At 45.7% G+C, this 24452-nt stretch overlaps 1 protein-coding gene and 1 long non-coding RNA gene across 3 annotated transcripts; one reads left to right on the top strand and one right to left on the bottom strand.

The window, feature by feature from the left end:
- Nucleotides 1-4325: 4325 nt before the first annotated feature.
- LOC131925565 (uncharacterized) lies at nucleotides 4326-9462 on the bottom strand. 2 transcript variants are annotated; one of them, XR_009383288.1, is made up of 3 exons: nucleotides 9379-9462; nucleotides 5549-5648; nucleotides 4326-4521 (listed from the first exon to the last, which is right to left on the bottom strand). It is a non-coding gene; the product is annotated as an uncharacterized LOC131925565 (long non-coding RNA). The 2 variants fall into 2 exon arrangements; XR_009383289.1 differs by lacking the exon at nucleotides 9379-9462 and adding an exon at nucleotides 7892-8721.
- A 52-nt stretch (nucleotides 9463-9514) lies between these two features.
- On the top strand, nucleotides 9515-24142 carry Ddx18 (DEAD-box helicase 18). Its single transcript, XM_059280688.1, has 13 exons — nucleotides 9515-9686; nucleotides 11349-11639; nucleotides 13140-13232; nucleotides 15693-15828; nucleotides 16146-16246; nucleotides 16339-16653; nucleotides 17898-18037; nucleotides 18816-18977; nucleotides 19648-19800; nucleotides 20721-20834; nucleotides 22421-22477; nucleotides 22717-22894; nucleotides 23843-24142. Exons 1-13 carry the CDS (start codon nucleotides 9602-9604, stop codon nucleotides 23983-23985), a joined length of 1968 nt encoding a protein of 655 aa, XP_059136671.1. The 5' UTR covers nucleotides 9515-9601; the 3' UTR covers nucleotides 23986-24142.
- The last annotated feature ends 310 nt before the right edge of the window (nucleotides 24143-24452 follow it).

Here is a 24452-nt window from a genome sequence, read left to right as displayed (position 1 = left end):
TTTGGTTGTCTTCTAAATGTAGACTTACTGGTACTTTTAATTGGGCTAAAAACATTTCAGTCCACTCCATATCTGGCTCTCTGGTCAGAAGAAAATGTACATGCTTTTTAACTCAGATCTATAGCTTTTGTTAGGACTCAATGGTATGAATCTACTCCTACTGCTTTACAGATATCTGTTACCTGATTTTCTCACAATATGGATTTCAATACAGGTTGATAGTACTAATGTATCTAAAACTTTTATGTCTTTTCATAAAATAAGACATAAGCTTCAAAAGTCTGGTGAGTCATAAAACTTAGATCCATTTCTTACAAGTCAAAAGGGCTCCAGATAAGTATAGCCTAGGCTTCCCCACCTGCCTATTCCTGAGGATGGTATTTTTCTCTCCTGGTCCTGAGACTCCTCCCCTTCCTCAATTACTAAGACAATGGGCCTAAAAGTTCCAAATATAATATTTTCCTTTAAGTTAATAAATTTTAATTTCTGTTCCTAGTCTACATTTGTCTCAACAGGTTTCCACGTGGCTGACAGACACATCCAAGCATCAGTTGCTGACTACAACCTGCTCCAAATGACTGTGAGCCCTAAACTTGCTAAAAGCTGATATGGACCAATCCATCTGATATAAATGCTGTTTCTTCAGCTGGTCAAGGAACCAGGTGCTTCTAGATTCCCTTCATGTCTTTGACTAGCATTATAGCCTTCCAGGACCCTGACAACAATGTCCTAGTTTCAGCAGGAAATAATTATAGAAGAAAATACATCGTTCCTTGTTCCCTCTGGAATGTTAGAACAAAAGGGAATTTCTTGTCATAGGGGACCTGAGAAAAAATAATAACTTATCCCCATCCTCATTCTCAAGTTTCTTCTCTTTAGGGAACTCTGTCAACCATCACAGGGCCTTTGGCCCTTCTGCTTCTACTAATTGTGGTTGGCTCTTTCATCATTGATGCCTTAACTAAATGATAATTCCTGTCTTCATACCTAAGCTGATGCTGCTAAAATCCCAATGTCAGCCCCTGGACCAAACTCATACTCAAGGGGAGAATGAGAGAGCTGAGAAGATGCCAATAACAGGCTGCTTCTGTCAGAGATCAGGCCTCAGTTTCAGTTTCCTGAGACTGAGCAAGCAGTTTCTGAAAGAATCACAAACAATGGACAATCAATCTTCAATGCCCCTGACAGCAGGGACAGAGGAGATAGCACATACCAAGCCTGGACCATCCCCTACAGTATCTCAGGGCAATGACCAAAATGACCAAATGTCCAAAGGGACAAATCTTCTACCTCTGCCCCCTTGGAACTTGACCAAACTTGCCCAAAGATGGTAAAACTATAGCCCGAGCCAATTAGAAGTGTACTAACATGGTTTTCACTTGCTTAAGCCAATCATAGATAGGATGACCTAACCGCTTCTAGAATTCCTTTAACTATGTATAAAAGGTGCCTGCGAGCTTCTCTTGAGGTCGCCATTTTGCCATTGTACCTTTGCATTTCTCTTAATCTTGAGAATTAAATGCTCTTGATGATTGTATGTGTGTCTGGTGGTCTTTTGTGGGACTTCTTAAGGACCCTAACATTCAACTACTTCGAGCCAAGCAAAAAATCTCTCACAGGTGTGTCCTCCATTTCTGGATTGTAGTTCATTTCATATGTAGTCAAGTTGACAACCATGGGTAGACATCACAACAACTTTGTGGAGTTGGATCTTTCCTTCTATCTATATGTGATTCCAGGGATACAACTCGGGTTATCAGGCTTGTGCGCAGGTTCCTTTACACACTGAGCCATCTCACCAGCCTGGGAACACTCTACTGGAGGAAGAAAGCACATCCCCTTTAAAGAATTCATGTGGGTTTTTGAGTCAAGATAACTATATCAAAGTCCTCTACCACAGAGATTTTTGATTTTAAGGATTGTGAAAACCAGTCCATCTGTAAGTTTTGAGCTAGAGACAACATCTGAAATTCTGATTCATCTGCTCATGTTTTGTCAACCTTAGCTGCTAATCTTGATGGCAAATAGAAAGATCTGCAGTGACATTACTTATGGTAGAAAAACATGGACTCTGTTCTCAACTACAAGCCTATGAGAAGCTTTCTAAGCAGAGAGTGTTGTTCCCAAAGTCCAGACCCCTAAAAGACCACCAAGAGACCAAATCTGATGCAAAAACAAAGAGCCTTTATTGCGAGTTAACCTGGGCCTCTCCATCCATCTGAAGCAGCAGCAGAGCAGGAGAGACCATGAGCAGCACATGGTGAGGGCTTTTATTGTGGATAGGCAAGGGGGGCTTGGGGAATTCCAAAGCTGCATAGTTACAGACTTGGGATTGGCTCAAGCTCTGGTAAGGGGTATCTGGACTGAGCTGATGGCTACTTTGGGTCTAGAGGAGTTGCAACATTTTAATCTCAGCAGAAGGATACCAGGAGTTGTTTGTCCGTGTCTGATTGGCCTCTCCTTGTCGGGGGAGGTGTTCTGGCTCTCTCTGTAACTAGAGCTAAGGTTAGGAGCAGTGGAGTGGGGGTGTAGTGGGTAGCTGTTCCAGCTTTGACCTGGAAGTACTACCCACATTGAGGCCTCAGTAACTGTCACGCCTAGGAGACAGAGCCGAGACAGGAGCCCTGAAGACCCGAGATCCTAATGTGCTGGCTCTTTTGGTTCCTGGATCCTGGACACTGGAGGTAGACTGAGCAGGGTTCTCCAGAGAACACCACTGGACTGCGCTTCACCTTTCCCAGACCCTGTAACCTATCCCTTCACTTGTAAGTAGCCCCACAAAATAAACCTCCCTTTTAACTAAGTGGAGTTGCCTTAATATTTCCACCAATCGGGCGGGGGGGGGGGGTGGGCATCCTGTTCAGGTCTTTTTGCTATGGTTGCAGTTCTGCTGAGGCCTGGGTCTCTCAGAGAGTAAAGTTGGTGGAGATGTGATTTATCAAGCTAGATTTGGATTGAATTGTTTATTTGGTATGTCATCAGTGCCCCATCTGGAATGACTAGATAAGTCACACAACAGAGGGTAGAATCGACAGGAAGATATGGATGAATCATGAGAAAGACCACCAACAGCCATGGGAACTTCCCAGAATGGAAGTCCTTCTGGTGGGAAACTGCTGGAGTCGACCTATTCAGGTCTCTAGTCACTAAGCAAGAATAGAAAGGATTATAATAAAACAGTAGCACAAACCTTCCTGCCAGAAATACAAGGTTGTTTACACAAGGTTAAGTCAGGACAGAGCCAGATCTAGTGGCTCACGCCTGTAATCCCAGCACTTGCAAGGCTCAGGGAGGAGATCCCAAGTTCAAGGCCAATCTGGGCTACACAGAGAGACCCTGCCTCAAACACAAGGAAGATAGAAGGGTGGAAGGGAGAGAGAGGAAGGGAAAAGTGCTACCATTCCAATCAACAAGGGAAAGGCAATAAACTGCTTGTTGTAGTTTTTCCCTCTCAACAAGGGAAAGGCAATAAACTGCTTGTTGTAGTTTTTCCCTCTCCCTTCTCACTGTAATCCCAAGCGAGAGGACAGGTAGCCAAGCCAGGGCCACAACAGGCTTCCCTAGCAGCCCTGACATGGACCAGGCCTTAGTTTGGGTTCACTAAAACCAGCTGGAGCTGAGCAAGCAATTCTCAGGAAAACCACAACTTAGGGATAACCAATCAACAGGTGCCCCTCAACCTCCTGCCGGCTCAGCAGGCCCCCAAACCCCTTCTGCTGGCTCAACAGATGCCCCCCAGACTTATGCTAGGTAAAGATAGCTTTCCCTACCCTCTCATCAACAAGCCCCTAGACACTAGACCCCATGACCACCAATGGGTCTCTAACCACTACAGCCTCCCACCAATCAGCTCCCAGACTAATCTTTCCTCCACCAATCAGCACCAGATTAATCCCTCCTCCCTGGAATTCCCCTAACTCTGCTTAAAAGGAACTTTGGACCTCCTTTTGGGGTCACTATTTGCCACCCCAACCTGCTGGAAATAAATGCTTTTGCTAAATTGCATATGTGACTGTTGGTCTTTCTTGAGGGCTTCTCTCGGACCCTGACACTAAGGAACAAGTGCAAGGAAGAGAAGGGGGGGGGGAGAAAAGCAGCCAGAGCTGAGTTGTTCCTTTCAGGACTTCTGGAGAGTCTAAATTGGCTCCAGAGCAGAAAGGGAGCCTTCAGTTGAGCTTTAGTGAAGGGGTGTAACTCAGTTTGTAGAAGGCTTGCCGAATATACACAAAACCCTGGGTCCCGTCTCCAGTACCACATAGACTGGGCATAGTGGCTCCAGACTTGTAATCCAGCTCTTAGGAAGTCAAGGCAAGGGGATTAGAAGCTTGAGGTCACGTTTGGCTATTTATTGAATTTGAAGCTAGCCTGGGCTACATGAGACCCTTCTTCAAAAACAACAGTGTTTTTTCACAGCTCTGGAACCTAGAGGTCTGAGATGAAGGTGCCAGTTTTCTGATAAAGGCCTTCTTCCTTGTGTGCCTTTCTTAACTGAGTGGTCTTCCAGGCTCTCCTTGGGTCTCTCTGCAGGTAAAAAAGATAATGAAAGAGATGGGGAGGGGGGATACAGGGAAAAAAGAACTGACATGTTCAATCATCTAGATGTTTTAATAAGCAAAACTGGAAAATATTAGACTCCAACTGAAGTAGCAAAGCACAGCAGAACACAGTGGGTGTGATAACATGGAAACTCCCAATGAGCTTCCTCTCAGCAGACCATTCACAAGTTTATTTAACTCATCGTTAGCACATACATAACCTAAACTATTCAGGGGCAGAAGAGATTTCTGTGGATAAAGGCACCCTATGGCCAAGCTTGATTACCTGAGTTCAAAGAGAGCCAACTCCCACAAGTTGTCCTCTGATCTCTACACACATGCTAGGTACACACACAGACATCTTACTAAATAAATAATATATAAATTTAAAGCAAAAACTATTCAAGTCCAAAACATGAGACAACTTTTTAATGTTAGGCCAAAACTCAGATACAACTCAGATACCAACACAATGGCTAATTATGAATATCTTCAAATGTCTAATAACTACTTGATATAAAATGTGTCCAGAGTGTATAGCATAACCCAAAGTGAACAATTATTTTTGTTTTCGTTGTGTTTTGTTTTTTGTTTTCCAAGACAGTGTTTCTTTGTGTAGCCCTGGCTGTCCTAGAACTCCCTCTGTAAACCAGGAAAGCCTCAAACTCACAGAGATCTGCCTGCCTCTGTGAGTGCTAGGAGTAAAGGTGTGTGCCATCACCACCTGACAACAATTAATTTTAATGTAACCAGGTATTCCCTTTAAAAAAATGAGATAGCAACATCAAGATTTCATAGAAATTAAGATTATTTACATTTAGATTTGTAGCTGAATCCTGAATCTATCTGTCCAGGTTTCCCATGGACAGTAATTAAAATATAATTTTTAAGAGGCTCGGTGTCTTATAATTTTTAAGCACTTGGTGTCTTAGTTAGGGTTTCTATTGCTGTGAAGAGACACCATGACCACAGCAGCTCTTGTAAAGGAAAATATTTAACTGGGGATGGCTTACAGTTTCACAGGATTAGGTCCATTATCATCACAGCAGGAAGCATGGTGGCATGCAGGCAGACATGGCGCTGGAGAAGTAGCTGAGATTTCTACATCTGGATCTGCAAGCAGCAGGAAGAGACTGTCACACTGGGCATGGCTCAAGCACCTAAGACCTCAAAGCCCGCCCCCAGTGACACACTTCCTCCAACAAGGCCACACCTCCTAATAGTGCCACTCCTTGTGGGCCTATGGGCCATTTTTATCCATTTTTATTCATACCACCGCACTTGGGAAAGTACCTGCTGTGCAAGCATGAAGACCTGAGTTTAAATCCCATCAACCAAGTAAAGGATGGACTCAGTGGCACACATCTATAATCTTGACACTCCAAGGATAGAGACGGTAAGATTCCTGGAGAGTGCTGGCTGAAGAGTCTAGTTGAATCAGTGAGCTCCCCGTTCAGTGAGAGACTCTTACCTCAAACAATAAGACTGACTTGCTATTGAAGAAGACACTGGACATTGACTTGTGCCCTGCACAGGCACCTGTGCATGTGCACATACACACAGAGACAGAGAGAGAGAGAGAGAGAGAGAGAGAGAGAGAGAGAGAGAGAGAGAACATATCTAAATTTAGATGGCCCTGTAGCTCTCACAATGTTACTACTAGATTCTGCCAACTAGAATCAGCCATCTGATTGCCTAAAGACAGTCAGGCTGTGAGACGGTAGTAAGGCCTGCTAATTTACAGTAATGTGGCCCTTTGAAAACTCCTATACACTGCAGAGTGGTGAATTTTGCAGAAAAAAATGGCATTCCAAAGTTCATAGAAATTAACTTCAAGAGTCCTAATGTGATCTGAGGATGTAAAGCACTTGCCTATTATACCTAAAGACCTGGGTTTGGTCCCCAACACAACAAAAAGAAAGTTTGAAAAAAGCCCTAGTTCACCAGGCGGTGGTGACGCACACCTTTAATCCCAGCACTCAGAAGACAGAGCCAGGCGGATATCTGTGAGTTCGAAGCCAGCCTGGTCCACAGAGCGAGATCCAGGACAGGCACCAAAACTACACAGAGAAACGCTGTCTTGAAACCACCCCCGCCCCCGCAAAAAAAGCCCTAGTTAAGAGGTTGACGCAGGTGTGTCCATTATTTCTAACAATTCTAAGATGCTGGTAAAATAGACTGATTTCTTCTACCCCATGAATCAAAGCCCTTCTCTTTTGATTAAAGTGTATGAATCTACTTTCTACTTTACAAACACTGCTTTTAGTTTAAGGATCCCAGGAGAAAATTCACAGAATAGAATGGGTAAGGGATAGCCTCTGTAAATTAAATGCCCCAGGGTGTGTGTGTGTGTGTGTGTGTGTGTTGATCAAAGGATGTGTTTGGACGTTGTTAGTCAGGGTTCTCTGGAGTAATAGAACTTATAGAATGAATATCTCTGTCTTTGTTGCTGTCTCTGTGTGTATACATGCATACATACATACATACATACATACATACGTGTGTGTGTGTGTGTGAGCGTGTATATAAAGAGATTTATTGGAATGACTTATAGGCTACAGTCCAGCTAATCCAACAATGGCTGGCCATGAACAGAAAATCCAAAAATTCAGTACTTGTTCAGCCCACATGACTGGATGTTTCAGCTGTGTTTTGTGATATTTTGTGTTGTGACAAATCTTGCCTGGAGATCAGAGGGCAGAGCTAGCAAACAGTTAACCATAGAGGCCAGGCAGTGGTGGCACACACCTTTAATCCCAGCACTTGGGAGAAGGAAGCAGGAAGATCAGGAGTTCAAGGCCACCCTGGGCTACACAAGATTGAACCAGTCTAAAAGAGAAACAGAACGCACAGTGGTGGTACATGCCTTTGATCCTAGCACTTGGGAGGTGGAGACAGGAATGTAAAGTGGGTGTTGTTTGTTTGTTTGTTTTTTCTTTTGGGGGGCCCACCACCCAGCTCCCAAATAAATCACTCACGGAGGCTTATTCTTAATTATAAATGTCTGGCCTTAGCTTGGCTTCTTTCTTGCCAGCCTTCCTTAACTTTAAATTATCCCATCTACCTTTTGCCTCTGGGCTTTTCCCGTTCTCTTCCTTTTGTAAATCTTACTCTTGCTTCATGGCTTGCTGTGTAGTGGGGTGGCCCCTGGAGTCCTCCTCCTTCTCTGGCTACTTCTTTTTCCATGCCTCCATCTCTCTTTATTTATTCTCTCTGCCTGCCAGCCCCACCCATTTCTCTCTCCTGCCTCACTATTGGCCACCCAGCTCTTTATGAGACCATCAGGTGTTTTAGACAGGCAGAGTAACATAGCTTCACAGAGTTAAACAAATGCAACATAAACAAATGTAACACACCTTACAATAATATTCTACAACAGGGTGGAGACAGGATCTTGACCCCCATTAAGTCTGAGGATTCGTAGAGACAGGATCCCATCCGGCCTGAGATGTTGTAGAAGTAAACAATCTCTTAGTGGCTGTTACTCTGCTTCTCTGATCTTTCAGCTTTCAACTTCAATTTCTGACTCCGGGTTTTTATTAGTAAGACTAATTAGGATCACACTTCATAGCTGGTCTTCAGTATATGCTGGGATCCCAAAGAAGTAGACTCTGAAGCCAGTGGAGGAATGGATGTGCTAGCAAGGTGAGGGCAAGCAGGCGATAAGCAAAAGTCTCCCAGCAGAAGGTGTGGCCCAGATTAAAGGTGTATCTTCCAACCTCAAGTTCTGGATCAAAGGCATGTGTCTTCCCACCTCAAAAGTCTGGACTAGAAGTGGGTTCATCCACTTCAAACCAAGCAAAAATAATCTCTCACAGGTGTGCCCTCCATTTCTGTACTGTAGTTCATTCCAGATGTGGTCAAGTTGACAACCAAGAATTGCCGTCACAGATGTTATTTCTCAGGCACGAGCCACCTTGAGACATGGTTTCTCCTGGGTCTCGGTCTCACCAGGATGCTGGCCACTGAGCCCCACTACAACTGGCTTTCTCTCTGCAAGGAGTAGATGGAACTTGGGTCTTTGTGCTTCTGAGGCAATCACTTTCCAGACTGAGTCATCTCCCCAGCCCCAGTTAAAGTTTCTACACACTTAGGAGCAGGGGTGTAGCTCAGTTGGTACAGTGGCTGCCTACATGACAGAGGTCTTGAGTTCAATACCCAGCACTAACACTGATGACTCTATCTGCATGGCCACACACACACACACACACACACACACACACACACACACACACACACGTCTACGCACAATGGATGCTGAACGAAGACTTCACTCAAATGTCCATTCTGAGGCTAGGGTCTTTCTCAGGTGGTACATGAACTTCCCTGACAGTGTGTGTTTCTGTCTTCATGGAAGTCCTGTAAAAATGGAGTGTTTTATCTATGGAGTTTATCATGCATCTACCACACAACTAGCAATAAATAAATAAATAATTTAGAAAGCCCTGAATAATTGACGGATAACTATGTTGTGAAAAAAGACACTTGAGTAATACAGCACCTAAGCAAGGAAGTTCTTTTTTGTTTGTTTTCAGTGTGAGGGACTGGCCTAGACCCTGCCATGTGGACCAGGCTGGTCTTGAACTCACAGAAATCCACTTGCACTCCAACCTCCCAAGCTAGAAGCTTTAAAGACTTAACCGTGCTCGGGACACAGAGGCAGGTAGATCTCTGTGAGTTCGAGGCCTGCCTGGTCTACAGAGCGAGTTCCAGGACAGCCAAGGCTTTTGCACAGAGAGACCCTGTCTTGAAAAACAAAACAGCAGTGAAGGGAACAGAATCTGAGCCACGATAAATTCTGTCTTCCAATCAGCCGATTTTGTTCAGTTCTGGAAAACTCAACTGCCTTTGTACTGAAGCACGTTCACAATGCGTCCTCCACTCCCCCAGGTGGCGCTGCGCGGAACTCGGTCTCCAAAGGGCCCCCTAGCGCGCGCCGGGAACCGTTTCCGCCCAGAAGCATTTCCGCCCCGCGGGTCGGCAGGGTCCCGCGACACACACTTCCGTGTTCCAACTGCGCACGTGCACCCGCTGCTCCGCGCAGCCTGCTAGTGCGGCCGGGCAACATGTCGCACTTACAGATGAAACTCCTGCGCAAGAAGATCGAGAAGCGGAACGTCAAGCTGCGGCAGCGAAACCTGAAGCTGCAAGGTGAGCTCTGCTGAACCCCGCGGCGGCGAACCACGTCGGGAACCCCGAGGCTCCGCCGTGCGCCGGGCAGCTTCCGGCGGGCTCCTGGGACGCACGGCGTGAGCAGGCCGCCTGGGTCTCAGCCCCCCGTGGTTTTGGTCCCAGACTTTGCCAGCGTGGATTTCTTGGTTCAGGATCGGAGCAGGAGGCCTGGGTTTGCTTCCCAGGCTTCCGTTGGCTGGGCATACAGCAAAACTTATGTATCAGCCTTCATCTTAGAGTCCCCCATCATAGAACTTTAGATCTAGGTACTAGACATTTCCATTCCTTTTATTTAATTGCTGGATCTCATCTCCCGCCCGAGCTTAGGAATTTTTTTTCTCGGCTCTTTCCCATCAGTGATACTGCTTTCCCCTACGCATTCCCAAGTGCTTCCTTCTGCCGTCTGTCCAAGTGGGTTCTCCTCATTCCTGCAGCGATCCTCGTCACATGTTAAGCACAGAACCCTCCCCGTGTTCTTGTCCTGCCCAACTTAGTTTGTAAATCCCTTAACGTCTTGTTTTTTGCACCGCGACGTAAATGAAAAGTTGACACAAATGTCACCTTTCCTGTTGTAGTTTCTGTAGCTTGTTAAGGTTACCTATAAGATATAAATCAGTGGTCCCCAACCTTCCTACTGTTATGGTGACCCTCACCCATAAAATTATTTCGTTGCTGCTTCATAACTAATTTTGCCCCTGTTACGGATCGTAATGTAAATATCTGATATGCGACCCTGTGAAGTGCTGGTGCATATTGTCACATCCCACATAATATGCAACGGGTAGTAATTGAGAGAAAACCTGGACGGAGGTGGGGGGGGGGCGTGGATTTAAGGCAAGTTCCTTCATTTAGTTCCTGTAGAATAATTAACACTAATTAGTAGCTACCTGACGTGGGTAATGTAAACTTCTTTTTTGTATGAACAGGGAAACTTTGTAAAGATAGTTTGGAGCTTTAATAGGGTAAATAAGTGGTTTTCATTAACTAAATTTTCAGTTCGCTAAAGTAGAGGAAAGTTGGATTTGAATGATGTGAAATTATATAAGCAATAGTTGCGGGAGTATGAAATAAATGTCATTCAATTATGTTTATCAAATACTTAATGTTAGAAATATGTCTTCTCCTTGCTGCTTTTTAACGCCATTGATTTACTTATGTGACATGTGACATTGTTGGCATTTTTCTCTATAGCCTTAAACAGATAAGGTTTTCGTTTTGTTTTTGTTTTTTCTTTATTTCTTCTTTTGGTTTTTCAGGGTTTCTCTGGATCCCTGACTGGCTGTACAAAGCTGGAACTTGCTTTGTAGACCAGGCTAGCCTCAAACTCAAAAAGATCTACTTTCTCCTGCCTCCCGAGTGCTGGAATTACAGGCATGCACCACAATGTTGGATGAGATAAGCTCTTTTGAAGTTAAAATAAAGCAACTTTACTTTTCTGATACTTTTTTTTCTTTAAAAAAAAAAAGGGGGGGTACTTTTTCTATAATAGAGCATGAACAGGTGGTTTTCCACAGTGAACATAGAAGGAAAACTAAATGGTTGGAGTTCCAGAAACCATGGAATTTCTCTCTTGGAGGTCAGTGTTATAGGTAAGCTTCCTCTTCCGTGTTACAATGTAATAAGTTCTGTGTTTTTAAACAGAAGTATCAGACACCAGCCTGTCACAGCCTCAAAACGGAGATGGGCCTAAAGAAGAAGTCAGAGTCGGAAAAGTTAAGAAAGCCAGGAAACATTCTGTGAATGTGGGCTCAGCAGAAGCACAGAGTGGAGGCATGCCTGAAGAGACGGTGGAAAACTCAAAAGCTAAAAGATCACCCCAAAAGCCTACCACTTTAACCAATGGGGAAACAGCAGCAACGCCTTCTCCTGATTCAGAACCAAAGAAGAAAAAGAAGAAGAAAAAGAGGAAAATGGCAAATGATGCTGGGCCTGGTAGGTTTGTTTTCTTTGACTATCGGTCACTCGGGTAGCTTTTCAGCTGTTCATGTCCCTCAGCTGTTGTGTGTGTACAGCATCCCCTGTGTGCGCCAGCATGTGAGAGACTAGTCTGGCAGCTGGAAGACACGTTTACTAAAATGTGGAGATTCAGGGAAGTGGGTTTTAACTTTCCCCCAAATTTGTGTCATGTTTTTACATTCACTAACCTTGGGGAAGCTCACCTTTGGTAATAATTTCTTTAGGTTTATAATCACGTGCTGAGGAGTGGGGGGCAGTTAGTTGGGCTTTTGAAGTAAACTGAATATGCCATGGCATAGTGCTTGCCTTGTGCATGTTTCAGAGTTTCAGAACTTTAATTAGCACTGTATGGATCTGGCCTGGTGATGGGAAGTATCTGGGCTTTTTTGTATGAAGGTACTTGATAATTTTTTACTTGTCTTTTGCCCATGTATTGTCTATAACCCCTCTCCCTCATAAGGAGACCTCCTTGCAGAGCATATAAAATAACATGTAGGAAAGTTGTGAATAAATAAAAAACTTATTTCCCAGTGAGCAGAAAGTACAAGGCAGTGTTTGAAGAGCAGGAGGAAGGAAGGGGATAGTAAATTCTGGTGAAGGGATGAATGAGCCACTTGTTGAGATGTGAACAAATTGAGGTAGGGTGAGCCAGGTCAGCAAACTCTCCCGGCTCAGTGAACCCAGTGTGCAGAGTCACGGGTAGAATCTACTAGAAAGGTAGATTGGGACCATCCTGTGAAAGTCAAATACAGAAGTGAGAAGCTGGAAGGCTCTGCCTTTCCTCCTTCTCCACTAAAACAACTTCCCGGCGATCCAGTTTCTGTCACCCAGCTAAGGAATCTTTGCCCTTGCTTCAGTCTTAACTGTCTGGAACAGGAAGAGCCCCGAGCTTTTAGTGTTCATCTTCAAAGCAGAAGTGACTTGCAGACATGTAATGGCAAGAGGGGAAAATATTGATGTTTGTATGCATTTAATTTAAAATTGCTTTAATTGAAATGAGCTGCTTTCCTCGTGAAGTATGAGCTGTCCTGATATTAGTTAGTGGAACTTAAATTATTTTATTTTATTTATTTATTTATTTTGGTTTTTCGAGACAGGGTTTCTCTGTGTAGTTTTGCTGCCTGTCCTGGATCTCACTCTGTAGACCAGGCTGGCCTCGAACTCAAAGAGATCCGCCTGCCTCTGCCTCCCGAGTGCTGGGATTAAAGGCATGCACCACCCGGCTTAAATTCTTTTTAAGGTTAGTGTAATCATTTAAGAAACTTTAAAACATTTGTTTTGTTTGCAAGTCATTTGTACCCTAAAATTTTAAATACTGAACAAGTCTCTTCCTGAAAAAGGTTTCTAACAAATAAATGTGGAATAATGTTAAACTTTGAAAAATATTTCTCTACATTACAGATCTTTGTTTTTCATTTGTTATTTTAATAAAGGGGGTTTATTGTTTACTTTTTATTTGTTTGTTTTTTAATCAAGACACCAAAAAACCGAAAACCGAAGAAAGCATTGGGGCGCACGAGGAAGCAGAAGATGGTGTGGAGGAGCCCAGCCTGCCCCTCGGACTGACAGGTGATGACGGCCAGGGACTTTGCTTACAAGTGTCACTTTTCTCCGTTGCATGATTGAAGGTTCCAGTGTGACTTTTTGTTACCAGGGAAAATGATTGTCAGCAAGCAGTGACTTTTATGTCTTTGTGCTGTTTTCCTTTATCTTCTACTTCGTGGTACCGCGGCACTTTCTCTATCCTCCTTTCTCTGCTTTCCTGATATTTCTATCCTTTCGTGTTCTCACAGCTGCTGGGATCCTTAAAGTTCAAGAATTTAGATTGGAATTTAGTGTTCCAGTCAGAACTATCTAGTTGTTTAAGCTGTTTGACTTAGGGGATTTTGTTTGCTTGCTTTCTTCCTTGTTAAAATACTGAGGTTGGACCATTTTTTTTTTTGGTTTTTTGTTTGTTTGTTTGTTTTTCGAAGCAGGGTTTCTCTGTAGCTTTGGAGCCTGTCCTGGACTAGCTCTATAGACCATGCTGGCCTCGAACTCACAGAGATCCACCTGCCTCTGCCTCCCGAGTGCTGGGAATAAAGGCGTGCGCCACCACTGCCCAGCAGTTGGACCATTTTAATGCTTAATCAAGATTGCTAAAGTGAGCTGGTGGTATAGTACTAAACAGTCTACAGAGGAAAGAGAAAAACAGGCAAGTTATAGAAGTGGTTCTCAGCCTGGATAATTTCTCACCCCAAGTCAAGCAACTAACTCTTCTGGTTTACCCAGAAATGTCCAGAATTAGCACCAAAAGTTCTACATTCCCAGAGTGACTAGGGACAGTCTGCTGACATCTAGAGTGTGGAGGTCGGGTTCCACACAGCATCAGGATACATAGGATAGCCCCTCACCCAGCGTACACAAGGTCCAGAATTCCTACACACAAAAGGAGAATTCTCCAGCCCAGTGTCAGTTCAGATGTGGGCTGTATCCCAGTGAACTTGCTAAAGTTGGAGAAATGTGCTCAGAGCTCTTGTATTGTTTGTTTGTTTGTTTGTTTGTTTATCCCAACCATAGTTTCCTTTCCTCTCCTTCCAGTTGCTCCACCCCTCCCCCCTCCCCTCTTCTCTTCCACCTGATCCACTTCTCCTCCATTTCTCTTGAGAAAAGGGCTGGCCTCCTGTGTATATCAGTCAGCCATGGCATATCAAGTTGCTGTGAGTGAGACTAGGCACCTCCCCTGCTATTAAGGCAAACCCAATAGGAGGAAAGGGTCCCAAAAGCAAGCAACAAGAGTCAGAGACGGCCCTTGCTCCCTCTGTTATGAATCCCACAAGAAGACCATGCAACATATGTGCAGAGGGCCTATGTCAGTCCCTTGCAGACTCCCTGGTTGGTAATTCAGTCTCTGTGAGCCCCTATGGGCCCAGGTTTGTTAATTTTTTTTTAGGTTTTCTCATGGTGTCCTTGAACCCACTGACTCCTATAGTCCTTCCCCCTACCCTCTTTCACAAGATTCCTGGAGCCCCACCTGACGTTTGGCTGGGGTCTCTGCATCTGTTTGCATCAGTTGCTGGGGGAAGCCTCTGATGACAGTTGGGCCGGATGCCATAGCAGATATCATTAGAAATCATTCAATTGGCAGCACACACGCACACGCTGCCCAGTTGTGTTTAGTTCTTTCCTGGCGCTCCTGGTATTGTAAGGGGTGAACTCCCTCTCATGGCATGGGTCTGAGGATGAACCAGTCATTGGTTGGCCACTCCCACAGTTTCTGTGCCACCTTTACCTCAGCACATCTTGTAGGCCGAGGAGCCACAGCTGAGGTCAGGGCATGGCTGAGTATGTGGGTCATTGGAGTGCTCTGATGCCCTGACTACTAAAGAGCCACAGGATGCTATCGCTTTCTCGGTAATCTTGTTGGAGTCAGGTTGTCTACTTTTTTGTTTTGTTTTAGCCTTCAATTTTTATTATGTTAATTTTTTTTTTTTTTTTATGTCTATGGTACTTTGCCAGCATATGTGTATTGCACCATGTATGCCTGGTGCCCATGAAGGTTAGAAGTCATCATTTTCCCCCCAGACTGGATGGAGTTATGGATGGTTAAGAGCCACTGTGGGAGCTGAACCACACCCAGGTCCTCTGCAACAGCAGCAAGTGCTCTTAACCACTGAGCCTTCTCTCCAGCCCCAATGTGTACACTGTCATTTCTCTGTGGACTCTTTTCTCATTATTACCTGTTAGCAGTGATGGAGCATTAGTCCCTTCTTGCTGTAAAGTACTCTTTTAAGAACCAGCATGGAGCCGGGCGGTGATGGCGCACGCCTTTAATCCCAGCACTCGGGAGGCAGAGCCAGGCGGATCTCTGAGTTCGAGGCCAGCCTGGGCTACCAAGTGAGTTCCAGGAAAGGCACAAAGCTACACAGAGAAACCCTGTCTCGAAAAACCAAAAAAAAAAAAAAAAAGAACCGGCATGGATTTAGGCGGCTGTGGCAGCATTCACTCGGAACAGAGCAGCCTTCTGACAGTGACCAATCCTCCACTTAGGTGCTTTTGAAGACACTTCGTTTGCTTCCTTGTCAAACCTCGTCAATGAAAACACTCTGAAGGCTATAGAAGAAATGGGCTTCAAGCGCATGACCGAGATCCAACATAAAAGTATCAGGCCACTTCTGGAAGGCAGGTATGGTGGACACTGATACTGGGACCTTCTAGTCTGCTCTCGAGACTGGAGTTGTAAAAGAACTATGTGTGTGTTCCTGCTGATTTTGTTCTCTGTATAGATTCATGCCTGGCTGTGTTAAAGGCTTGGGTTATTTACTAGAGTTTGAAGAAAATTGTAGCAGTCTTTCTTTGTGAGTTAGGTGCATGCCGAGGTGGCTAGGCAGGGACCATGTTTTGGGATTCTCACTTAGTGCCTAGAACATGCTCCTAGCTGTGGGGTGTTGAGTGTGCATCTGCATGACTTGAATGAGTGTCCTTCTCTTCTGCCATGCTAAGGGATCTTCTGGCAGCTGCGAAAACAGGCAGCGGCAAAACCCTTGCTTTCCTCATCCCTGTGATCGAGCTCATTGTCAAGTTGAAGTTCATGCCCAGGAATGGTAAGTGTCTCTGTCTTTCTGCTGTCACTTAATAGGAGGTGAGCCTCGTAAGGACTTGTGGAGACGGCCTTCTGTCGCCTTTTGCCTTTTAGGAACAGGAGTCCTGATTCTCTCCCCTACCAGAGAACTGGCCATGCAGACCTTCGGTGTTCTGAAGGAACTGATGACGCACCATGTTCACACGTATGGGCTAATCATGGGTGGCAGTAACAGGTCTGCTGAAGCGCAGAAGCTCGTCAATGGCATCAACATCATCGTGGCCACCCCAGGCCGGCTCCTAGACCACATGCAGAATACTCCAGGGTTTATGTACAAGAACCTCCAGTGTCTGGTTATTGATGAGGCTGATCGAATCTTAGATGTTGGGTTTGAGGAAGAATTAAAGCAAATTATTAAACTTTTGCCAGGTAAGTAGGCGGCATCTGCATGGGGCTCACGGAGTAGTTAAAGGTCCATGGTTGGAGATTTTGTAGGACAAATACTGTTTTAGTACCGGAATTTTACTGTGGCTCTAAGATTCCTTGTAGGAGTTGAGCTGTTGGGCTGAGTCCCTCCTCTGTTGTCCCTGTTCTTATCTCCATGGAGGCAGTCTTTCTTTCTGTGTTCAATTCGTGGCAGAAATCCTTCTACGTGATAAATTGCTTCTGTTTATAAGAAAGCCATGATCCTGTACCTTGTTGTACAGTGCTGTACGGAAATACATAATTGACAGAAGAAACCCGATGTAATTAGCTGGGCATGGAAGCAAGAGTTCGAGGTCATCCCTGAGATGACCTAGAGAGTTTGACCCCAGAGCTACGTGAGACCCTGCTTTAAAAAAATAAATTAGGGCCTAGAGAAATGGCCTCTTGCAGAGGACCCAAGCTTGGTTCCCATCACCCATACCACATGGCCACCACTTGTAACTCTAGCTCCCAGGGAATTTAACCCCTCTGGCTTCTGAGGGCACTTTATTTACTACACAGACACACAAACACATAATTAAAAATAATAAGTAGACCATTCAAATTAAAATCTGTAGGTTTTGATACTCTAATGTGTAGCACTTGAAAATCATAACCGCAAGCAAGATGATAGGCATGTCCTCCACGTCAGAAATCCATGTCCATTTGCAGTTCCCCACCCCCACACAAGTAACTTGCATTTCAACTGTTAGCCAGCTTTCTCTGTCTTGTACGTGAGTCTACGTTTTCTGAAATGTGTAGGTGTAGTGGGGCGGGCAGTATGTACTCCTCTTTTACCATGCAGCTTAATTGAGATTCTCGGGTGCTGCATTGTGAGTACAGTACGCTTATTCATTCAGCTGTTGACAAGTGAATGACAGGTGAATTTCCTATACATGTTCACTACAAGTTGTTGTAAGGTTCTTTGGCTCCTTTTCTCATGAATATCTTCAAGAAGGCATTGATGGGAGCTGGCGAAGCCTTAACTACCCATCACTTGGGTTTCCTTTGCTTAGGGTGGATTTGTCCATTTCGCCTAAGTTACCATGTTTATAGACCTAGAATTCACAGTATCACCGTTTTACTCTGTTATCTGGAGAATCCACACCAATAACATAGCCCCTCCTCCTGCAATTTCTGCTTGAAGTGTAATCATGAAGTGATTATGAGATTCTTTGGAAGGTTTGGTTATTCTTGTGTCTTTTCAGTACGCAGGCAAACCATGCTCTTTTCTGCCACACAAACTCGAAAAGTTGAAGACTTGGCAAGAATTTCTCTGAAAAAAGAGCCATTGTATGTGGGTGTTGATGATGATAAAGAGGTTGCCACGGTGGATGGGCTTGAGCAGGTACTGTTTATAAGTAGCTTATACTATTAAAAAGTAAATAAGGAAAGCCATAGGGTCTTACTTGGTGTTTCCTTGTACTTGTTCAGAATGATCCACGGAGCAAATGGATTGACAGACGTAAGTCAGAGCAGCAGACATGTGAACTCGATGGTCCAGCCAGTGTCTGTTCTGTTGATGCTGCTTTTTGTGTGGGAAGCATTATCAGTCGCTGCTGATTTGAAATGCAGCTAGAACTTGGTTTTAGTAATCTCCATAACATAAAGTGCCAGAGAGTTGGGTGATAGAGAGGACACTGGCTTGGGGGAGCAGGTGCATTGCTGTGCAAGGCAGAGAAGAGGTGCCGGGTCTGAGTTCAAGAAAAACAAGTTTCATCTTGAGAAAGTGTGTGTGTTTGAGAGAGAGTGCATGCATGCATGTGATGTCAGGTGTCTTCCTGATGACTCGCCATTTGAATACTGAGGAGAGTCTAATTTGAACCCAGGGCCTACAGACTTAGCTGATCTACCTAGCCAGGTGGCCCCACAAATCCCATCTCCTGAGCATTGGGATTACATGGTGGCTGCCACACTTACCAGCGTTCACCTTTACCTGCCGAGCTGTCTTCGTAGCCCCAAGGTAAAGTTTGGATGAGTAAACAGTCCCATGTAATTGGAGTTGATATCGTCCTTAAATGTGGCAGAAAGGCCCTGCAGTATATTGCTGTGTTCAAACACATTTTTTTGCTTAATGAAGCTAAAAGATGCCTTTGTGAGTAATCTGTTCACTTGCACCATTTCAGGGATATGTTGTGTGTCCCTCTGAGAAGAGGTTCCTTCTGCTCTTCACATTCCTTAAGAAGAACCGGAAGAAGAAAGTGATGGTCTTCTTTTCATCGTGTATGTCTGTGAAGTACCACTATGAGCTACTGAACTACATTGACCTGCCTGTCTTGGCCATCCATGTAAGTGGTGGCGATGAGCTTGTTGGGAAGGGGTAAGCCTGTGAATGAAGTTCTGTGCATTTTGGGATTGGAGGAATTACTTTCCCTCTGAACATAGATTTGAATGGTTTATCTCCCAGCTGATATCAGTGTGTATGGGGAGGGGACAAGGATCTGAGAGCAGCTGTGATTACTTGAGGAAGATTGGACAGTGGGAGGGGCTCACAAGGCTCCACCCCTCCCTGAGGATCTACAGGAAGCTAATGGTTGTTAGAGAGACATTTCTTCAGTGGTGTAGCACAGGTTGGTGCCCATGTGCCTGCAAGCACCCCTTACCCGTGATCCTGTAAGCTCATCAGATAACACATAGACATGGAGGAAGAAGGGCATGAATTGGGAAGAGGAAAGAATCTGCAGGAAAGGGTGATGGGGTCAGTGTGAGCGGAATATATGATAGGTCACACGAAACTGTCATAACTAGACACATGCAATAAAAATCTTAAGAAGAAAGTACTAAAAAAGGAATGAAAGACACTCGTCCTCTCAAGGGCTTGGGGTCCATTTGGGGATGTAGGGCCTGGGCCAGAGTAAGCTTGATCTAAAGTGTAGCAGCTCCACAGTTGACTGGTTCTCCATTCTCCTCTCAGAAACAACTTGAATGGGTTTGTGCTCTTGTTGCTTTTGAATCTAGGGAAGGCAAAAGCAGAATAAGCGAACAACCACGTTCTTCCAATTCTGCAATGCAGATTCAGGGATACTGCTGTGCACAGATGTGGCTGCCAGAGGGCTGGACATCCCAGAAGTGGACTGGATTGTTCAGTATGACCCTCCCGATGACCCCAAGGTAACAGGTGTCTTCAGAATGGATCTATGTGGAGGAGTGTGCTTGCTGTCCAGAGAGACATGTCCTCTCACATCCATGATGCTTCCCTGTACGGAACAGCCGCTCCATCACACGGAGGGTATTACTGGTGTTAACAGGTGTCAGGGACCTCGTGGGGCCAAAAGGGGTATGCGAAGAGGTTTGAGGAGTGTCTGTGACTTCCGGTTCGGAATGTGAGATCCTTGGACTGTTGTGTCCAACTAGTGTCAGAAGGAAATGGCAATTGTATAAGGAAGTAGATAAAAGTCAGTAATGTTTGTAGTAGATAAGTACCCCTGTAAAGGCCAGGCCTGGTAGAACACATCTGTAACCCCAGCAGTGGCAGGAGGAAGGAGGAGGATGGAGACAAATGGGATCTGGGGGCTTGTGCAGCTACCTCTCTGAAAGAGCAAGCTCCAGGTTCAGTGAGAGATCCTGCCTTAAAAAACAAGGTGGAGAACAACAGAGTAAGACACTTGGCCTGCACCTCTGACTTCCACACATGCATGCATACACCATACACAAAAGGAGTCCTTTTAATCAGCAATGAGTTATAGTAAATTGTCAGCCAGCTTTGAAACATCATTTTCATAGGTTACTTTGAAGATGAACTACACCTAATAGTTATCTTTCTGGGTCAGTGTTGGTGTGACTGGCTTTGAGGCCTCTCTTACATTTGCTGGTGTGGCTGATGTGTGCAGCTTCTTTGCCTTGGTGTTTGGCCCTGTTCAGGGCTGGTGTCTGCAGAGGGAATGCTGGCCCAGTGTTAGCAGGGGTGGTGAAGGTGAAGTTGGCCCTGCCCTGTGATTGGTGCAGGGGTGCTGGCGTGCTTCCTTCCATCACAGGACACAGTGAAGATGCTGGTCGTGGACTCATAACCCAGCTTTCTTGCCTTGCCACAGGAATACATTCATCGTGTGGGTAGAACGGCCAGGGGCCTGAATGGGAGAGGGCACGCCCTGCTCATCCTCCGCCCTGAAGAGTTGGGTTTCCTTCGTTACCTGAAGCAATCCAAGGTAAGGGCCTTTGTTTGGAGAGGCTTAAGTTGGGAGGAAACTCCTCTTGCTATGAGGCTTCTCCTCAGGTACCGTCTCTATAGAGTAGGGGTTAGCTGCAATCGAGGTGGTGCCGCAGGGCACTGGGTGAGATGATACGTGCTCCTGGCCCAGGAGGCATTGACGGGGGAGTGAGCCAGAGCTCAGTCCCCAGCTCTGTTTCCTCTGCCTGGTGGAGCTCTGCAGCCCTGGTCAGCCCCGCCCACTCCCCAGCATCCCTGCAGTCTGCTGTGCAGATCTTGTAGAAGAGCAGCAGATCGGTGCTCTCCTGTGCCAGCCTCCTCCCTCCCTCCCTCCCTCCCTCCCTCCCTCCCTCCCTCCCTCCCTCACTCACTCTTTAGGACACATTCTGGTCCCCGTGCTCCCAAGTCTCCCTCTGCAGCTCTGCTTCATCCCTCAACTCATCCTCGTGCCACTCTCTTCAGGGCTGACCACCGCCACTGGCTCTGCTCCTCAGTCTGCCTCTTTAGGAAAGTGGTCTGTATATTTTCTGGTCACCATCTCCTCAATCCCCAGCCTACCTGGCTTTGCCCTTATCCCAGCTTGCCAGGACAGAATGCGTCCAGACTGCATTTGGCCTGCTTATTGATGGACCTAGTAGGTACGTGGCAGGCCTGCTTGTCCCTGACACTGGCACCGTGACACCCTCCTGGCAGTCCTACCACGTGGATTTTCCCTTTCCTACAATACGGCACAGTTCCCTGAAGTTGCCCTGAGGCCTCTGCACCCTCACCAGCTGCTCTTCCTGGATCTCGCAGGACACTGGTTTCAGCACATTGTCTAACCTCTAACCTTCTGTGCTCCCAGCACACAAATGCACCTTGACATATTGCTCCATCACTTACCTGCGTGCTCTGTAGGACTACAAGCATGCTCTCTGAGGGGAGGGCAGGAGCCAGCCCTTATAGACCTATTTTCTTCCCCAATCTATAGCATAAACACAGGTTCTGAGCTTTCCCAGTTACGTAAGAGGTAATAAGTGATGAATCCTTGGGGGAGTTGGAGTCATCCAAGCATGGGCTTGGTGTCATGCACCAGACACAAGGCAGAGTGGTATTGAGGCCCCTCTCCTGGTATAGAGAAAAAGAGGTAGTCGTCTCTGGCATGGATTACACACCTGTAATCCCACAATCAAGACGCAGAGGCAAAAGGATCTCAGCAGCCTCAAGACCAGCCAGGACTACGTAGTGAAACCCTGTTAGGAAAAAGTAGGTAGTCGTTTATCACCCTGAAGGTCAGGGTCTGGGAGCTCCTGGGGAGGAGCCTTAGCAGCCTTGGCCTCTGCTCACCTTCCCTCAGCTTTTGAGGAGGGAAGACATGCAGGCTTCCACACAGGATTCGTGCAGTCTCAGCAGGGCAGAGACGGAACGCCGTAATGACTGGAGGCGGCAAGCAGCGAATCACAGTCCGTCCTGGGGGTTCCACAAGCCCAGGCATCTGTCTTCAGAACCAGAACTGTCCCTGCTGTTGCTGCTTATGGGACACTTTACCCTTCATGCATCTAAAACTGAGTGCCTCTTACTGATATGTGAACTTTGTTTCTCTAGGTTCCATTGAATCAGTTTGACTTTTCCTGGTCTAAAGTTTCTGATATTCAGTCTCAGGTATGCTTTTGTTTGTTTTTGTTGTCTTCTGGGGAAGAGATCACCTGTCTGTCCCAGTACTGCCTTACTCTCCCAAGCAGTCACTCTCCCAAGCTCCCTCCCACTTGGGAATGATGGTGGCTTGCACTGTGGGGTCCTTAAGGTTTCCTTCTGCCTAGTTTCCCAAGAGTTCAAAGCCAGATCAGGTGTACTAGGATGAGTGTTTTAATTGAGGTCTGCCTTTTTTCCTTCTGTTTCAGCTGGAAAAGCTGATTGAAAAGAACTACTTTCTCCATAAGTCTGCACAGGAAGCATACAAGTCCTACATTCGAGCGTATGACTCGCACTCCCTCAAGCAGATCTTTAATGTGAACAACTTAAATTTGCCTCAGGTCGCTCTGTCTTTTGGTTTTAAGGTCCCTCCTTTCGTGGATCTGAGTATCCTTTTCTTGGTTATTACATTGTGCTGCAGTTAAGGGCCTTAGTGGGGCTGTTGGGGCTTAGCAGTGAGTTGGTAGAGCTGCCAGCCAAAGGCTCTGAGTTTATCCTAGCCCATGTTTGTCTGTCTGCAGTAGCATAGGACATGGGACTAGGAAGAGGGTCAGCAAGGACTTGTCACTGAGGTGGGAATTACCAGAATAAGGCAGCTCAAGATTTAAGTCTGTAAAGTACTAAGGATGGCATGGTGGAGAAAAGCATTTTCCCAGCAAGCCTGGCAACCCAAGTTTGATTACCAGGACCCACAGTGGATGGAGAGAACCAAACATCTCAAAGTTATGACACACTACATCCATACACACAGAATAATATGAGAGAGAGAGAGAGAGAGAGAATCGACTGTCAGTGAAAGGCGGGTAGTTGTGTCTTCTGAGTAGAAGCAGAGAGATGGGAAGTAGCAGCTGAAGAGTGGATAAGAGCTTTCAGAGTTCCCAGCCTCATAGCCGTCGGAGGGTTATTTATCTACAAGGAAATGGGAAGGCTGGTACAGAAAACAAACCTAAGCCTTGCTCCCAATAAAGGTAAAAGGAACTTCCCAGTTGGTTCTATTGCAGGCTGTGTGTGTGTGTGTGTGTGTGTGTGTGTGTGTGTGTGTGTGTGTGTGTGTTGATATTTTCAGAAGAAAGAACCAGATATGAAGATTACTTTGAACGCTGCTGCAGTAACTCTGAGGGAATTCCAGGACGGATTGGTTAAAGTCATTCCTGTTCATTTTGGTGTACAAGCTTATTGTCCCTCCTGGTCTCCTGCAGGTTCCTTGTTCAGCCTCAGGCCCCACGTCTCCGTTTGTCTAGCAGAGACTGGCACAGGGGTGGTGCTGGGCATGTTGGGGTTTTCTCTAATGTAGCATGTCCTTTGTTGCTTGGCTTCCTTAACATTCACCTGTAGACGTGAGCAGCCATGATGGCAAGCTTAAAAAGAGAGGAGGTGGTGGTGGATTCGGCTACCAGAAAACAAAGAAAGTGGAGAAGTCCAAGATCTTTAAACACATCAGCAAGAAGACCGCAGACCGTAGGCAGTTCTCCCACTGAAGGGACCGGCTTTCCACCCGGACTGACTTTGCCCTCATTTCCCCTTTCTCTTTAAAAATGAACTTTTTCAATCACCTTTAGGATCTTTCTGCCTTTATTATGATGATAATATTTTATTTTTAAATACTCCCATAAACAAACCATGTCATTGTTCTAATGCCTTTTGTACCTTTCCCTTTTGCCATAAGGAGGGTCATGGTGATGTAACAAAAATAGGCTTGTTTTTTATTTCTTGGACCTTAGCTATAACCTGGAGCCCCTGAAAATGCTGCAGATACAGAAGGGCAAAGACTGTTGGGAGGAAATTAATGAATACCTTCAGTGGTGTCTGTCACTGGGGCTGAGAAGATGACTCAGTGGATAACGTGTCCACTGCACAAATACTAGGTCCTGTGTTCAGCATCCACAAAAAGTGCCGGGCACAGCAGCGCATGGAACTTCAATGCTATGGAGCCAGAGACAGGCAG

The sequence above is a fragment of the Peromyscus eremicus genome, chromosome 15 (genome assembly GCF_949786415.1).
Source record: "Peromyscus eremicus chromosome 15, PerEre_H2_v1, whole genome shotgun sequence".
In the NCBI taxonomy this organism is placed as follows: domain Eukaryota; kingdom Metazoa; phylum Chordata; class Mammalia; order Rodentia; family Cricetidae; genus Peromyscus; species Peromyscus eremicus.
Note: the sequence above shows the minus strand (reverse complement) of the source record. Positions and strands in the feature narration are given on the sequence as shown.